Source organism: Podarcis liolepis (genome assembly GCF_965112155.1).
Source record: "Podarcis liolepis genome assembly, chromosome: 7".
Lineage (NCBI taxonomy): Eukaryota > Metazoa > Chordata > Lepidosauria > Squamata > Lacertidae > Podarcis > Podarcis liolepis.
In genome coordinates, this window is record NC_139561.1 from 89,905,678 (window position 1) to 89,923,638 (window position 17,961).

Here is a 17,961-nt window from a genome sequence, read left to right on the forward strand (position 1 = left end):
CATTATTAAACTAAAACAATTTCCAATTATAGTCCATCTTATTCACTTTTCTTAACATTCTAAATCCCATTTATTTAATTATAACTTAATTTAATCCTAGGCCTATTTTTGATCTTGAGAACCGGAGAACACAAGAAAAGCCTGCTGGGTCTGGCCATTGGTCAGCATCCTATTATGGGAAACCAGCAGACAGGATTCGAACACAGGACCAATATTCTCCCCTCTTGCCGTTTCCAGCCACGGGGGTTCAGAAGCCTGGCTGCCTCCGAAGAATGGCGATCCTGGCTAGTCACCATCCCTAGCCCTCTCCTCTGTGAATTTGTCTCATCCTCTTCTAAAGCCATCCAAGTTGGTGGCCCTTTGCTGCCTCCTGGGGGAGGGAGTTCCACAGGTTAACATAGCAGCAAGGTTGGCTGCCAGAGGGCTTCTGAACCCCACTTGCTCCCGTGCTCGGATCCTAATTGCTGCTTTCCCAAAACAAAACAACAACAAACCTCTGCTTATGTGAAACATATTCAATAAACACACAAGACGTAACCGGCTCTACGTTTGAAAAAATAATGTATACTATTCATTGTATTGAATTGTAGGTTTCAACAGAAGTAACTCAAAGTTCAACGGAAAAAGTAGAAGACCCAGTAAGGTAAAGGTAAAGGGACCCCTGACCACTAGGTACAGTCACGGACGACTCTGGGGTTGTGGCGCTCATCTCGCTTTATTGGCCGAGGGAGCCGGCGTACAGCTTCCGGGCCATGTGGCCAGCATGACTAAGCCGCTTCTGGCGAACCAGAGCAGCGCACGGAAACACCGTTTACCTTCCTGCCGGAGTGGTACCTATTTATCTACTTGCACTTTGACATGCTTTCGAACTGCTAGGTTGGCAGGAGCAGGGACCGAGCAACGGGAGCTCACCCCGTCGCGGGGATTCGAACCACCGACCTTCTGATCAGCAAGTCCTAGGCTCTGTGGTTTAACCTACAGCGCCACCCGCGTCCCTTTAGAAGACCCAGTGGCTCAGTTCATTTTCTAATCAGTTTATGCATAAGGTCCATATACAGTGGTACCTTGGGTTAAGTACTTAATTCGTTCCATAGGTCCGTTCTTAACCCAAAACTGTTCTTAACCTGAAGCACCACTTTAGCTAATGGGGCCTCCTGCTGCCACTGCGCCGCCGGAGCACGGTTTCTGTTCTCATCCTGAAGCAAAGTTCTTAACCTTAGGTACTATTTCTGGGTTAGCAGAGTCTGTAACCTGAAGCGTCTGTAACCTGAAGTGTCCGTAACCTGAGGTACCACTGTATGTGAAAGTGTCTATTCCACCTGTCTGTTCATAGAGTCCAACAATCCACACAAAGGGTTGTTACAGTTCCACAGTTTATGCAAAAACTGATTAGAGAATGCACTGATCCACTGGGTCTTCTACTTTTTTCCGTTGAACTTTGAGTTACTTCCGTTGAAATCAACAATTCAATACAATGAATAGGATATATTATTTTTTTCAGACGTACAGCCAGTTACATCTTGTGTGTTTATTGAATAGCTTTCCCAAAACAGGCTGGCTGCAAAAAGAATATGGAAAAATTGGATTTCTAAATAGGCAAAAATTTAATGTTATAATATATTAAGATCAAAGATCAGGATAATAAGGAGGGAAAGAAATTGCTGAATTAATTAATTGAATTGGAATACAAAAAAGGGAGGTAGGAGGTCAGGGAAATAAGGATATGAATGTAAGATATGGAAAGGTTGATTTTTTATTTTTCCTTTTTCCCTTTTTTCTGTAAGTGTACTTATTTTTTTTATTATTCTGTATTTTCCTTGTATTTTTATCTTTGTCTTTTACTTTTGTATTTCTTGTTTCTATGTAATCCCTTTTTCTGAAACTTTAATAAATATTTTATTAAAAAAAAACAAAACAAAACAGGCTGGCTGCAAGCCTAAACGGCCAGCTCTTCTGATGCGCTCGGGAGTCCACCAACGGTCATTCCCCTCTGCTCATGCTCAGAGGCGCTCTTCCACCCGGAGCGCTGCATGCTCCGCGGTCACATCGGGGCTGAGTCTCCAAAGTCAGCTGCGATCTGCTGCCCTCGCCGAACCATCGCCTCGGGGGAGAGAACACAGAGCTGGGCATGGGCAGATGCCAGCGGAGCCTGTTCTGCCTAGGAATGTAGGTCAACTCTCTTTCCCTGCTTGGCAGCAATTTGCCTCCCCTCCGCAGCCTGGCAGAGCCCCCCCCCCGGGCTCCAGCCGCCGCCTTGACCCAGTTCCTGGGCCTTGGCAGAAGGCCTGGGTCACAGCTGCTGCCCCAACGCCCCCACGATACCAGCACAATCGGCCAGTTTCTCAGGTGGTTGTGTCATGGCCCCATCAGGCTGGCATTGCCCCTGCCCCCTGGCTGGGATGCCCCCGCAGCCCACTGCCTGTAGGGTGAAGGGGTTCAGAGGCTTCCTTCTCCTCCCTGCCCCCCCTTGCTCCAGCCCCACCACCTCTCAGCTTTCCAAAGATTGCTATCTGCTCCACAAGCTGACGCATGTGAGCAAAGTCCGTGGCGCCACGGGATTAACAGAAGCAAGAGGCTGGCGCTTGGCCTTTGAACCAGAGGGGGACCCAGGGCAGTAAGGGGGGGCTGGTCATGTGCCAGAGGGACAAAAGCATTGGGGGGGCAGGCAGACGGTGCCAAAGTAGGCAGCTCTCTGTTTTCTCTGGGGACGCAGAGCAGAGAGTGGTGTGCATTTATTGAGTGGGAAAAAAAGCAGAAACACAGAGGAAACAATAACAAGAGAAAAGGCCGGTGATAAAATAACAATAGACTTAAAATAGATCGGGACTAATGTCAGCTTTCTAAACCTCAGGGCAGGGGCAGAGGTCCTGAATGGGGTGACTGTGCCCCTGAAGGACCAGGAGCGCAGCCTGGGAGTCATTTTGGACTCACAGTGGTCCATGGAGGCGCAGGTCCATTCTGTGTCCAGGGTAGCTGGCTCCATCTGGTATGCCGGCTGAGACCCCACCTACCTGCAGACTGTCTTGCCGGAGTGGTGCATGCTCTGGTTATCCCCCGCTTGGACTACTGCAATGCGCTCTACGTGGGGCTCCCTTTGAAGGTGACCTGGAAACTACAACTAATCCAGAATGCGGCAGCCAGACTGGTGACTGGGAGCGGCCGCTGAGACCATATAACACCGGTCTTGAAAGACCTACACTGGCTCCCAGGACGTTTCTGAGCACAATTCAAAGTGTTGGTGCTGGCCTTTAAACGGCCTCAAAGGCCCAGTATACCTGAAGGAGCATCTCCAGCCCCATCGTTCAGCCCAGACACTGAGGTCCAGAGCTGAGGGCCTTCTGGTGGTTTCCTCATTGCGAGAAGCAAAGCTACAGGGAACCAGGCAGAGGGCCTTCTCGGTGGTGGCACCCGCCCTGTGGAACGCCCTCCCATCAGATGTGAAGGAAATATGTCGTTATTTTTAAAAGACATCTGAAGGCAGCCATGTTTAGGGAAGTTTTTAATATTTAATGATGTATTGTTTTTAACACTCGATTGGGAGCCTCCCAGAGTGGCTGGGGAAACTCAGCCAGATGGGTGGGGTATAAATAATAAATTATTATTATTATTATTATTATTATTATTATTATTATTATTATTATTATTATTATAGCAGGGGCCGGAAAAAGTGCAGTGAAAGCGTTTGTCAGGAGTCAGGGAGTTCCAAAATGCACAAATGTGGAAGCGGCATTGTGTGGCACCTGTGCCAGCTTTGCAGATTGGCGCAGCTGAGGGGCACACATGGAAGAAGGGGGTCTCTGAGGGAAACTGGTTTTCACTCAACCAAGCAGAAAAACCTTATCCATGCTCCGAGGCTGACAAGAACTGTGTTGTTTTCAAAGTGGCTTGCCAATGCCTCTGTTGACTATTTTAGCTAGCCGTCACCTGCACCCACAACCCCCTTGAGTAGAGGTACCCCCCCACTTTTCGGTTCCAGGAGCACAGACATGGGTGGCGCACAATACCCATTTCACAGGAAGAAGTGGTGAGGCTCAGACTCCCCCTGCAATAAAGAAACCGAGATAAAACGCAGACACTCACACCAGCAGGCGGCAACTCCAACCAGCTCCCCCCTTCCCACATGCCAATCCTGTGATTCCTGAATTGCAGGGGGGTTGGACTAGATGACCCTGGGTGTCCCTTCCAACTCTGCAGTTCTGCGATTCTCTAACCCATTCTCATTTTAAAATAAAACAGGAGGGTCAGGGGTTCCTGGCTGTTGCCAGGGGTCTGTGGGTCTCCCTCATCCAGTGCCCTCCTGGGGGGCAGGGCTTGGGTGGGGTCTTCCCAGGGAGAGGAGATGTGGGTCAGCTCAAGGCGGCTTGGGTCTCGAGTGCGGTTTCCAGTAGCTGGCAGGAGGGAGTTCTCCTTTTGCTCAGAGCATTGCGCTCTCTGGGTGCCTGATTTACCTAGGCAGATCCGGGCCAGGCCGGGAGGAGCTGTGGGAAACGGTGAGGACTAGGAAGCTGGATTTCTTCTGAACCTGTTTGTGCCTGAACACCCAGCTGCTCCCAGTTTCTCCAGCGAAAGGAAAACACACACCCTTCGCCGTGTCCATGACCTGACTGCCTTCAGAGAAGGAACCTGGAGCCAAACGCTTTAGGGAAGCTTTTAATGTTTGATGCATTACTGTATTTTAATAATAATAATAATAATAATAATAATAATAATAATAATAATAATAATAATAAATTTAAATCCTGCCCATCTGGCTGGGTTTCCTGAGCCACTCTGGGCGGCTTCCAACAGAATATTAAAATACAATAACCTATTGAAACATTAAAAGCTTCCCTAAACAGGGCTGCCTTCAGATGTCTTCTAAAAGTTTGGTAGTTATTTTTCTCTTTGACATCTGGCAGGAGGGCGTTCCACAGGGCGGGTGCCACCACCGGGAAGGCCCTCTGCCTGGTTCCCTTTAGCTTTGCTTCTCACAGGGAGGGAACCGCCAGAAGGCTCTTGGAGTTGGACCTCAGTGTCCGGGCAGAAGGATGTGGGTGGAGACGCTCCTTCAGGTATACTGGACCGAGGCCGTATAGGGCTTTAAAGGTCAGCACCAAAACTTTGATTTGTGCTCGGAAACGTACTGGAAGCCAATGTAGGTCTTTCAAGACTGGTGTTACATGGTCTTGGCGGCCGCTCCCAGTCACCAGTCTAGCTGCTCCCTACAACGACCCTGTGAGGGAGGTTACGAGGCTGCGACTGACCCAGTGAGCTTCATGACAGAGCGGGGATTCGAACCCTGATCTCCCAGGTCTTTTTGTTGAAAGCCGCCCAGAGTGGCTGGGGAAGCCCAGCCAGATGGGCGGGTATAAATAAATTATTATTATTATTATTATTATTATTATTATTATTATTATTATTATTTATTTATTTATTTCGAATGTGCCTTAGCTGGCTCCTCACAACCCCCCTGAAAGGCAGGCCCCCACCTCTCCTCCTTCAACTGGCAGAGGCGAGATCCAAACCCAGAGTCTTCCTGCTGAGTGAGGCTGCCCCAGGCCGTAGAGCAGAATCATAGGACGGCAGAGTCGGAAGGGACCCTCAAGGCTCATCTAGTCGAACCCCAAGCAGACGCCCTCCCACTGAGCTAGGAATGCAGGATGTCCAAAAACCTGGCTGAGGGAACAGAGGGCCCTGGCGGAAGGGGCGGGGGCCAAGCAGCCTTGAGCCCCAGCACCTATCGGGTGGTGCTGTGGGTTAAACCACAGAGCCTAGGACTTGCCGATCATAAGGTCGGTGGTTCGAATCCCCGCGACGGGGTGAGCTCCCGTTGCTCATTCCCAGCTCCTGCCAACCTAGCAGTTTGAAAGCACATCAAAGTGCAAGTAGATAAATAGGTACCGCTCTGGCGGGAAGGTAAACGGCATTTCCGTGTGCTGCTCTGGTTCGCCAGAAGCGGCTTAGTCCTGCTGGCCACATGACCCGGAAGCTGAACGCCGGCTCCCTCAGCCAGTAAAGCGGGATGAGCGCCGCAACCCCCGAGTCGGCCACGACTGGACCTAATGGTCAGGGGTCCCTTTACTAAGTTAGGATTCGCTGACCCCACACCTAACGGTACTCCTCCGGCTGCCTGGGCCTCAGAGACGGAAGACCCCAAATGAGCTGGCCCCTATTACCCCCAACCCCTGGACAGACAGAGTTTGGCTCATCTGGGTCCTCGGTGGGGCCAAGGTGGGCAGCTGTGATGGAGGCACCTTCTCGTTCGGTGGCCAAGGAGCAGCTGGAAGAGGAGAAGGTGGTGTTGGCACCCCTCTTTGGAGGGGGACCCCCCTGGACTGTCTGCCACCTGCCTCCCTCGACGGGGCACAGGCGAGGGACAGGACAGAGGTCTCGTCTGCCTCGGCATCTGGATCAGACCCGCTTTCAGGGCCCCGGTGCCAATGTCCTAGGCTGGCCGGCTGCGTCCACCCTCCTTTCTACTCTTGCTGCCGGCCAAACCGGTTTGGCAGGATCCGGGAGCGCAGGCGGCGCCAGGGCCAGGCGAGTGCCCACCCCACACGGAAGAAGGCGCCTGGGCTAAGAACAGGAGCCTGCCGGATCAGGACAGTGCCGCCCCCCCCCCCGTCCAGGCTCCTGTTCTCACAGGGGCCCCAAGGGAAGCGCCAAGGCTGGATCCAAGCGCAATAACGCGTCAGGGGAAGCCCAGGGTCAAGAATTAAGCTGAGTCCTTCATGAATTTTCCCATTCCTCTTTCAAAGCCATCAAAGTCCTCCCCCCCGCTCCGGCCTCTTGTGGGAGGGAGTTCCGCCGTTTAACTCTGCGCTGCGTAAAGAAGCCCGTCCTTCAATTTATCCCGGATCTTCCAATCTTACCAAACAAGATTGTTAACCCGGCTTGGCCAAGGCTGGTGTGAACTCTGGGGGAAAGGGGCCACGTCCAGCCTTGCGGGGGGGGGGCGCGTTGGCGCCAGGGGGTCGTGCACAAAGTGTTTTGGACCGGAGGACCTCCTGCCCCCCCGCCCCCCAGCTTCCCAATTTCCAGTAACGCCTCGGGTGTGTTTCCTGTTTTCGCTGGGATGCGCCGTCCAGGGCGTCGGGGGTGCTTTTCCCGGCTACTGTCTGATGCGCAAAGCAGGAAGACGCCCCCTCCAGAAAGAAACACATTGTCAGGAAGGACATGTTTTCCATTTCAGAGAGACAAAGCAGGGAATGGGGGGGGGGGGGGTTGCAGGAGGGGGCAGGGAGCCTGGCTTCAGCCCACAGCGCCGCCCTTTACGCATGGCAGGGAGGGTGAGACTGGATGACCTCGGGGGTCCCCACCCCCTCGACGATCCTGTGATTTCCTGAGGAATCCCGTCCCTCGAGCCGCCTGAAGGGTGTTCATAGAACCGAGGAGTCCTGGGAAGGGGACCCCCGACGGTCATCTAGTCCCACCCCTGTTCCATGTGGGATCTAGGCTGGGGAGGGGGCTCGCCGCCCTCCCCGTCGAGGGCGGAGGCTGCCGCGAGGTGAGGGGGCAGGTACAGACCCCGCCCCCGCAAAGGGGCGTGTCCTCCTGGGCGGGGAGGCGTGGCCCCGACGAGGCGCTCCACTCCCTGCCTGCCTGTCTGAGCCCGGGCGCACAGCCTGGAAGGAGCGTCCGCTGCCGCCGCCGCCTCTCCGCCCGTCCGCCCGCCCGCGCGTTTTCTGCGAGGGGACCCCGCGATGCCTCCGCAGGGCGAGTCTCTCCCGCCGGTGCCCCCGCGCCGCCCCCGCGAGCAGCGGCGCCTGCGGGGCCTCGAGTGCGTCCTGCTGGGCGACGGCGCCGTCGGGAAAACTAGCCTGGCGCTCAGCTACAGCACCAACGGCTTCCCCGCGCGATACGTCCCCACCGCCCTCGACCGCTTCTCCGGTACGCGAGCGATGCGCGGCGGGGGTGGGTTGGGATGGATGACCTCTGGGGGTGCCCTTCCCGCTCCGCGGGGACAAGGAAGAGCAACGACGACACTGGTTCCCGGGAGGTTTTGTTTTTTTATCCGCGGAGGTCATTCTTCAGCTGCCACTGCAGGGGGTTGGGATGGATGACCTCTGGGGGTCCCCTAACCAACCGAGCAGGTCTGTGATTCTACATGGGGCGTGGCTAGTGCCCAGTGCGATGCCTGCTCAACAGCCAGAGGGCATCGCCAACGTTGCAGGTTTACCTGCTCCCCAAAGAGAGGCCCTGCCCGGAGCCCGGTTTGCAGGGGCTCCTGCAAAGCCTTTTTCACGGGAGACCCCGGCAAGAGCCTCTTCCTCCTTGCCTCGTTCTGCCAGGAAAGATTTGCAGGCCTGGAGTCGACTGCATCCGAGTTTTCCTTTCCTAGTTCCTACCTGGCGAAAGACAAACTTTCATTTCACCAGAGTAGCGAACGCTGCCGGAGGAGATCTATGGATGACGCGGGAAATGCAAACGAAACAAATGACGTCAGAATAATAATATTAAATTAAGTATAAAAGTGGTTGGGGGTTGGCCTATATGATCGCTGGCGTGCCTCCCAAACTACGACGCAGTGAATAACAAGAGGTTTTGCAACGGAGAATGGGTCGGGGATTATTGAGTTGTGCTCCCTGCCCTGCAGGAGTTGGGCTAGAATTTTATTATTATTATAAGTATTTTATTAAAATAACTTCATTCGTAAAGAGATGACCGGGGGTGGGGGATTAAAGAGTGAGTGGGAATGAAAAAGAAGAAGAAAATACTGTCACCATCCATTAATATGCAGGTGTGTATATTACAAATAATTGCCAGTAAGCTAATATATTCTGCATAAACTCATTCCAGATAGAATTATATTTATCCAAAGAGAGTCTGCTTCTCCAGCCATGTATTAAGGGGAATTGTCTCTCTCCTTCCCATTCATCAATATCAGCCTCTGTTCCGGGTTCGAGTCCCGGCGGAGTCACCAAAAAAAGAAATTAATATCAGCAACTAAGCTAGATGACCCTGGGGGGAGTCTTCAAAGGAGTCTGTCAAGAACCACAGTTCTCCTTCTGCCAGGGATCCTTGAGCTGCAACCCTTGTGTTCCATGGGGTTGGGCTGGATGACCTTTGGAGGTCTCTTCCGCCTCCAGTGCCAGGGAGACTGAGCAGGAAGGCGCTGGGCTCTGACTTCCACCTCTGGGCGAGTGAAATCCCTGGTGCCGTGTCTTGACCTTTAAAGCCCTATACGGCCTAGGACCCTCGTACCTACGGACCGCCTCCTGGTATGCCCCACAGAGAAACTTACGGTCTTCAAATAAAAACATCTTGAAGGTCCCGGGCCACAGAGAGGTTAGGCTGGCCTCAACTAGAGCCAGGGCTTTTTCGGCCGTGGCTCCGATCTGGTGGAACGCTCTGTCACAAGAGACCAGGGCCCTGCGGGACTTGACATCTTTCCGCAGGGCCTGCAAGACAGAGCTGTTCCACCAGGCCTTTGTCCAAGGCACAGCCTGACCCTCGCTCGGCAATCTTCGCGGAGCTCTGGCCCAATGGTTGCCAGTGGCTTGAATTAATTAATTTTATAATGAATGATTTTAGAGTGTTGTTTGTGCTGTACTTTTGTACTGTTTTATTGTTGTTAGCCGCCCTGAGCCCGGCTTCGGCTGGGGAGGGTGGGATATAAATAAATTTATTATTATGGCTGGGTCTGTCTTCCTTCCCAACTCTGACCCCCCGTTTTTCTGTTTCGCCCCCCAGCTGTGGTGCAGGTTGACGGAGACCCCATCCGGCTGCAGCTGTGCGACACCGCAGGGCAGGTAAGGAGGCCGGACGGGATGGGCTAGGGACTGACCTGGACTTGGCACTTTGACCTGGCCCTTCCTAACCGTCCCTTGGGCCTTCTTGAGGTCTAGCAACTTGCTTTCTAGAATCTATTCCCGAGGGTTGCAAGCCTGCCACTGAACCGCTTTCCCCTCCGTAAACGGCGCAGCTGGCTTCCCCTCCCCGCAACCTGTAAGGGCAAAGGTGTCCCGGAGGCGAGAGGCGCAGGTGGGCTTTGCAGGGCCACATTTATTTGGGGCCCTTCTTTGCGCCTCTCAAATCTCTTTGCGCCTCCCAAATCTGGCTTGTGGGGAATCTGAGGAGGGTCGGCTCTGGTGTCCGGGGTCGTAATACAGACACGTAGATATTGATCCATTCTGGTTGTGATTGCAATTGGCCTTTGAAATAGACATACAGTGGTGCCTCGCAAGACGAAAAGAATTCGTTCCGCGAGTCTTTTCGTCTTGCGACGTTTTTCGTCTTGCGAAGCACGGTCCGTCGCAACTGCGCCTCTTCAAGCGGCTTTAAAAAAAAAAGCGCAAGATGTTTTCGTCTTGCGAAGCAAGCCCATAGGGAAATTCGTCTAGCGAAGCAACGCAGAAACAGAAAACCCTTTCGTCTAGCGAGTTTTTCGTCTTGCGAGGCATTCGTCTTGCGGGGCACCACTGTATTGCTTAATTTTTACTTCTACAAAAAAAAACAAACCTTTGTCAACACAAGAAATATAAGACAAACTAGAAGACACCCAAATGTCCTGGTTAACACATCACCAATTACATGCCTTCGTAAACAACCCAGCAGTAAAATCAGCAGCAACTAGGCCCCTGACAACCTTCGAAAACCTCCTTCTAACAACAAAGGGACACAGTAAAGGGATGGTATCCGCAGTATACAAAATACTACTACAAAATCCCACAAACTCCCTAGACCCACAGCGCCACCCGCATCCCAAAATGTGGTCTAAACCCCCCTTTAAATCCGTATCAACAAAAAGAGAAGAACTCACTCTGAAACTCACCTACAGGTGGTACCTAACACTAAGAAAACTAGCGCTAATACGCCCAGGAACCTCACCAAAATGCTGGAGAGGGTGCACCTCCACAGGCACATGCCTCCACATGTGGTGGGAGTGCCCCAGAATCCAACTATTCTGGGCAACAGCCATATGAGAAATAAGTAAAATAACCAAACAAGTATTAGAAACCACCCCAGAACTGGCCTTACTAAACGTCTTCCAAGACAATAATGCCCATTTACACCACAAAGAACTCATAACCCACCTACTTTCAGCAGCCAGAAATGCCATAACCAGACACTGGAGAGACCTGTCAGGAGGAAGCATGAACCAATGGTGCCAAATAGTATGGGAAACAGCCTTACTAGAAAAATTAACCAATAAACTGAAACTGACACGGGGACAAACAGAAGAAGATGCCTTCACCCCGGTATGGCTCCCCTTTATCACACACACAGCCAACAAGACAATGACAAAAATCCACCAACGGCATACAAATCAATATGGCTTAAGGTAAAGGTAAAGGGACCCCTGACCATTAGGTCCAGTCGTGGCCGACTCTGGGGTTGCGGCGCTCATCTCGCTTTATTGGCCGAGGGAGCCGGCGTACAGCTTCCAGGTCATGTGGCCAACATGACTAAGCCGCTTCTGGCGAACTGATGGGGACGCGGGTGGCGCTGTGGGTTAAACCACAAAGCCTAGGACTTGCCGATCAGAAGGTCGGCGGTTCGAATCCCCATGACGGAGTGAGCTCCCGTTGCTCGGTCCCTGCTCCTGCCCACCTAGCAGTTTGAAAGCACGTCAAAGTGCAAGTAGATAAATAGGTACCGCTCCGGTGGGAAGGTAAACAGCATTTCCGTGCGCTGCTCTGGTTCGCCAGAAGCGGCTTAGTCCTGCTGGCCACATGACCCGGAAGCTGTACGCCGGCTCCCTCGGCCAATAAAGCGAGATGAGCGCTGCAAACCCAGAGTCGGCCATGACTGGACCTAATGGTCAGGGGCCCCTTTACCTTTACCTATGTTTGCATATATGTTGGAAGCTGCCCTTCCTCCCTAGAAGGGGGTTGGCTTAGATGACCACCAGGGAGCCCGCTCCCAGCCCTGCGGTTAGAATCAACGGGGGTCATCGTTTTCTGACTCACCGGAGCGCTTTAAAAAGGGGTTGCCTGGCCACCTGCCACAGATTCTGGAGTGGCGATTCCTGCCGCCTTGCAGGGGTTGGTCTAGATGACCCCTGGAGGGCCCCTCCCAGCTCTGCGGTTCCCTGGTTCGGTGCCCGCAGGAGTGCCAGCTTGCAGGGCGCCCCTCTCTCACTCCTCACGGCCGCCCCTCTTTGCCCCCTCCCAGGACGAATTCGACAGCCTGCGGCGCCTCTGCTACCCGAAGGCGGACGTGGTCCTGCTCTGCTTCAGCGTCGTGTCTCCCACCTCGTTCCAGAACGTCTCTGAGAAGTGGCTCCCCGAATTGCGCCGCCACTGCCCCGCCACGCCCGTCCTGCTGGTGGGCACCCAGTCGGACCTGCGCCAGGATGTCAAGGTCCTCATCGCCCTGTCCCGGCGCCGGGAGAAGCCCGTGTCCCCCTCGGCCGCCCGCACCCTCTCCGCCAAGGCCGGTTTGCTGGGCTATGTGGAGTGCTCGGCCCTCACCCAGCACAACCTGAAGGAGGTCTTTGACACGGCCATCACCGCAGGGCTGCGCTGCGCCCGCGGCCCCCCGCCCAAGCCGCAGCGTCGCAGCACCGCCAGCCGCATCCGGACCCTCTCGAAGGCCTGGTGGAGGAAGCACGTCTGCCTGTCCTAGCGCCGGGTGCAATTCCTGCATGGCCCTGACCCCTTCCAATGGGTTTGCCTGCAGACTGGATCAACTGAGGGGCGTAGGCTTTTGAGAGGGGCCAGGCTGGGCCAGCCTTCTTCGCAGGGACATCGGGCGGAATCTCGGCAGGGCCAAACAGATCTCGAAAAGGATCCCAAAGACGTTTCCTCGTCTCCGAGAGGGACGGGGCCGGGCTTTCATTTAGGGACGCTCCGTTGGCTGGAGAGAGCGGATGCTTCTGAACGGCTGCGTTTGGTGTCCTGGTCGCTGGTCTCCCTTTTGGGCATGTGGTTGGCAGCTGTGAGAACAGGAGGCTGGACGATTGACCCGAGCTTCTCATGCTCTTGTGGAACCTCCAGCTCCACAGGCAGTCTATCTGGATTCTTAAGTTCTGTGGGGGTATTTGGCTACCGGGAGAACTGGACTTGATGGTCCACTGGCCTGAAGCAGCAGCCAAGCTTCTTCAACGTTTTCATGGGACCTCCAGCTCCAGAGGCAGTCTATCTGAATTCTTAGGTTTTATGGGGGTAATTGGCCCCTGTGTGGCTGGACTAGATGGGTCCCCTTTGGGCCTCATCCAGCAGCCGCGCTCTTCTAATGTTCTTGCGCTTCCCCCCCACCTTGAGATTTGGGACCTTCAGCTCCCAGCCCCACTTGGAAGGGCGATATATTTGTAGAGCCTGATATCTCTGGGGAGATGGGACGAGGTTGGGGGCAGATGCTTTGGGGAGGCTGTGGCTGGAAGCTTTGCCTCCCCACCCCCAAAAATAAAACTTCTGCACCTGGTTTAGCTGAGAGTGCGATGGAGCAGCCCCTTGCCCAGAGGGGGGGGGGTTTACTTGCGGAAGTGTGAGATGGGGTGACTTTTTTAAAACCACTTGAATCTGAAAATTTTGGGAAAACTTTGTACAGTGGGAAGAGAACCCCCCCCCCCGGGCCACCTAGTCGAAGCCCTTGCAACGCAGCAAGCACAGCAAACTTTGGTTCTTGGTTTCGGAAGGAGAATATTTCGGGTGGGGGGAATAGTTTCTGAAAACGAAAAGTTGTAGAGTGATTTTTTTTACGCCATTTGTGACTTTCTCCTGAGATGAAACCCAGACCTTGAATCTGCAGTGTGTGTGTGTACAGTGGACGCTCGGGTTGAGAACGTGATCTGTGCGGAATGCACGTTCGCAACCCACAGCATTCGCAAGCCGGGGGTTGCGCTTTGGAGCTTCTGCGCATTCGCGGCCGCCAAAACCTGGAAGTATTCCATTCCGGCACATCTGGGAGGTTGTGGTGGTCCGTAACCTGAAAAAACGCAACCCGAAGCATCTGTAACCCGAGGTATGGCTGTATATGGTCTGACCCAGGCAGCATGGTCAGACTAGGACCAGGGTTCGAATCCTCGCTCGGCCATGAAGCTCCCCAGGTGTGACGTTGGGGCTCAGCCACCGCCTCTCTCAGCCTGACATACCTCACAGGGCTGCTGTTGCAGGGATTAAATGGGGATCGGGAGAACTAAGTGTCCTTGGATAGAGGGGGATGGAGAGGCAAGAAAAGAATTACAGTGGTGCCTCGCAAGACGAACAGAATCCGTTCTGTGATTCTCTTCGTCTAGCGGTTTTTTCGTCTTGCGAAGCAAGCCCATTGAAGGATTAGCGGATTAGCGCTATTAGCGGCTTTTAGCGGTTTATCTGCTGATCGGATCAGCTGATAAGCGGCTTAGCGGCTTAGAAAAAGAGGGGGAGGAAAAAAAACCAGCAGGAACTCGCAAGACATTGTCGTCTTGCGAAGCAAGCCCATAGGAAATTTGTTTTGCGAAGCACCTCCAAAACGGAAAACCCTTTCATCTAGCGGGTTTTCCGTCTTGCGAGGCATTCGTCTTGCGGGGCACCACTGTAATAATAAAACCCAAAGTTGCGCCCCCAAATAAAATCCTGTGAGACCACCTGACGTCTGAGCCCTGTTGCCCCCCCCCTTGCAAGGAGGCAGGTGGAAATGTGCTTTTTTTGGGGGGGGAATTCCCCCACCTGCCCATTTTCTCTTTCCAGGTCCTCCTTCCCTTTGCCTTGCAGGGAACCTGCAAAACTTCCCCTCCTTCCCCTTCATTTCTCTTTCCATGGGAAAAAAAAATAAAATCCTGGGAATTGGGAGCTGCTTTCTCTTTTTTTTCCGTTTCCTGTTTCTCCTGCCCCCCTCCACCTGTGTCCTTCCTGAAAAGCATTTTTTTTTTTTTTTGCAAGCTTGAATTCTCCAGCCTCCTGGCTGCAAAGGGGAGGGGGGAAAGTCTGCTTTGTAGTTCTCAGTGCAATCGCCTCCCCCCCGAAAAAAATACCACCCCACACACGTACAGGAATTTGGAAAATTACAAAAGGTGACGGGTTTTCAATTTTGCTGCAACGCAGAGATGAAATGTGTGCCGCTGCTTTTCTTTCTCGGGGGGGGGGGGTCAGAGAACAGCCTCCCCCCCCCCCGCAAGAAAAATCTCTAGGTTGCATTTGCACAGGAGGATTTCTGACTTTTTTTGTGGGCGGTGGGGGGAGGAAGCTCCCTTTGAAGTATTTTCTCTCGATTAAAAATAAGCTGTTTACTTTCCTCTCCTGTGTGAATGGCTGCCTTGGGTCTGGTTGCCCCCCCCCCATGGGGGTCAGAGGCGGAAGGGAGGAAAGGGACTTGGGGTTTCACCCCCCCAAAAAAAAGGGGGGTGGGAAGAGAATCACGTGCTCCACCTGAAGCCCCGTTGGAGGAAATGTTGGGGCAGAAATGCAATAAATGAACAATGAGTAAAGATGTATTTTTGTTTCTCCCTCATTCATCATGACTTGGGCCAGAGTTGGCTGGGACCCCATGGGACATCTAGTCTGACCCCCTTCAATGACTATATGTGATAAAGAGATGGATTTTGTGTCTATGTCCTGGGCTCCGTTTCTGTCTCTGCGATTCCCCAATAGCCCCCACTTCCTCCTCCCCCCCAATGTTTTGTCACGGTTCCCTTTTCGATATGACTCCCTTCCAAGCAGAACGCCCCCTTTTGCCCCTCTCTCCAAATCCCAGAGACAGAGGTGAAGGTTCTAACCCAGAGGTTGCCAACGCTGTGCCCTCCGGATGTATCTGGATAATAAGTCCCATCATCGTTGACCACTGGGGCTGATGGGAGTTGGAGTCCCAAAAACCTCCGGAGAGGGGGGCACTGCTGTCCCTGCCATCTCGGCTGCCCTCTGCTCCAGCTAATTCGGTGAGTAGGGGAAAAGTACTCTGCACATGCTCAGAGGCTCCTGAGCTTTAAAGGCACAGCTTCGTGTCCCTGGGCTGCACTTTGGCCTCCGTGGCCTCCGTGGCAAGTCTGGGCCTGTTAATATTAACAGGACGGCAGCGGACATGTCAGCCTCGCTTGCATGTTCTCTGCTGGGGCTCCTCTGAGAAGTTGCTTTTCCTGCCCCTGGAGGAAGAATCTTCGGCTGGGAGACGCTGCCTCAGGCCAGGCGATTGGGGGAAGCAGCCGGAAAAGGGGTAAGAAGGGAACAGAAACCTGGGAGGCTGGAAGCCCTGCCTGCCTTTCTCCTCCCTCCTGGCTTAGGCGCCTTCTTTTGATAGACACTCATGGAATTGTAAAGTTGGAAGGGGCACCCAGGGGTCATCCAGCCCAACCCCCTGCAATGCAAGAATCTCGGCTGAAGAATCCTTGACCGACGCCCATCCAACCTCTGCTTAAAAACCTCCAAGGAAGGAGATTGCACCACCTTCTGAGGGAGCTGGAAGCCAGAGCTCGCTTGCTCACCCTTCCTCCCTCCCTCCCTCCCTCCTTTCCTCTTCCTCCCTTCCCTCCCTCCCTCCTTCCTTCCTTCCTTCCTTCCTTCCTTCCTTCCTCCCTCCCTCCCTCCCTCCCTCCCTCCCTCCCTCCCTTCCTTCCTCCCTCCTCTCCCTCCTTTCCCCTTCCTTCCTTCCTTCCTTCCTTCCTTCCTTCCTTCCTTTCTTTCTTTCTTTCTTTCTTTCTTTCTTTCTTTCTTTCTTTCTTCCTCCCTCTTTCTTTCCCTCTCCACCTCCTGCTTCGCTCCTGCCTGCCTCCCTCACCTCTTCCTGGGGGTTTTCCGGAGCCTGGGCTCCAGGCCCACAACCTGGCAGCTGCCCCACCCTGCTCTGTGGGGCAGAGGGAGGCTGAGAGCCTGCAGGCCTCCTCCTCTTTGGCGAGGGCAGCCAGCGCTTCTTGGGTGCCCGCCTGCCTCATGCCTGCCACCCCTGGCACCTTCCCTCCCCTGCTGCAACCTGCCCAGCTGCCGCCATCTTATCGGGGCATCAAAGGCGGCCTGCTGGCACACAGCCCGGCCTGCCAGCGGGCGCCGGATGAGGCCCAGGAGTCCTTGGGATTTGCCCTAAGGGGTGTGCCCAGCCGTTCCACCGGATGGGGTGAAAGGGGCAGACCTCTTCCCCCTGAGCATGTGCAGAGTGCATCTCTTGATGACGAGGCAGGGCAAGCTGCAGGCAGGCCCGGATCTCCTTCCTCGTCCTGTTATTAAAGAGGGCAACCTTGGCATTAGAGTTTAGACTCGTCGGATGGCAGAGTCGGGAGGGGCCCTCCAAGGGCCATCTAGTCCAGCCCCCCCAAATGCAGCAATCGCATTTCAATTGGAAGCGGGGCTCAGCGATGCCAGCCTTCATTTTGCCATCCTTCATCCCGTGGGTTACAAACCGGTCAGACAGTATAACGCGGCACGGGCATAAAAAGTGAAGGAACAAGAGTGCCTCTGAGCGCGTGCAGAGTGCACTTGCCTCACCACTCAACCGCAGCCGGTTGGAGGCAAGCAGACACCTGCCCTGGGGTGCCAGAGCCTGCAAAGAGAGGGGGGCAGTCTAGGCGCTGATCAGCCATGTTGGGGGGGGCAACCAGCCTGGGTCCCCTGGAGCGCCCCCCTTTCCTCAGCCCCACATTCCCCGGGATGGGGGAAGCTCTTGGCCTGAGGCCTCCTTCCTGCCAGGCGGGGGTTCGACTAGATTCCAATTCCTGGGTTCTGGAGCGGCTGCAGGACTCCTGGGTCCTTCCCCGGACTCCTGGGTCCTCTCCCTGCCCTCGTGCTCCAGGGCTGGCAGGCTCCTTGCCTGGCCCCACCCTGCTGCAGGATCCAACTTGATATGGGGGGGGCAATAGGAGGAGGAGGAAGGGCCCTAGCTGCACCCTCCCTGCCCATCAGCACCCGCAGGGGGCGGCTGCCGGTTTGGCAAGGACAGGCTGTTCCTGCCGGAGTTGGCGCTCAGGTTGGCCTCGCCCGCCCCCCTACCTGTGGGCCTCGCAGGGAGGGCGTGTAGGGGCTTGCATGGCGGGGGGGGGGCAGGGAGGGAGAGAGATGGAGGAAAGTGGAAAAACTTGGGGTGGGGGAGCAGTTGGGTTGCCTTTAAAGTGGGCACGGAAAAGGGTTTGCCAAG

At 54.3% G+C, this 17,961-nt stretch overlaps 1 protein-coding gene across 1 annotated transcript; it reads left to right on the forward strand.

Annotated features, from left to right (window-relative positions):
* Positions 1-7,594: 7,594 nt before the first annotated feature.
* LOC310712908 (rho-related GTP-binding protein RhoU-like) lies at positions 7,595-13,467 on the forward strand. The gene is made up of 3 exons (XM_083516360.1): positions 7,595-7,869; positions 9,673-9,731; positions 12,097-13,467. The coding sequence occupies exons 1-3, from the start codon at positions 7,683-7,685 to the stop codon at positions 12,547-12,549; spliced, it is 699 nt and encodes a 232-aa protein (XP_083372486.1). The 5' UTR covers positions 7,595-7,682; the 3' UTR covers positions 12,550-13,467.
* The last annotated feature ends 4,494 nt before the right edge of the window (positions 13,468-17,961 follow it).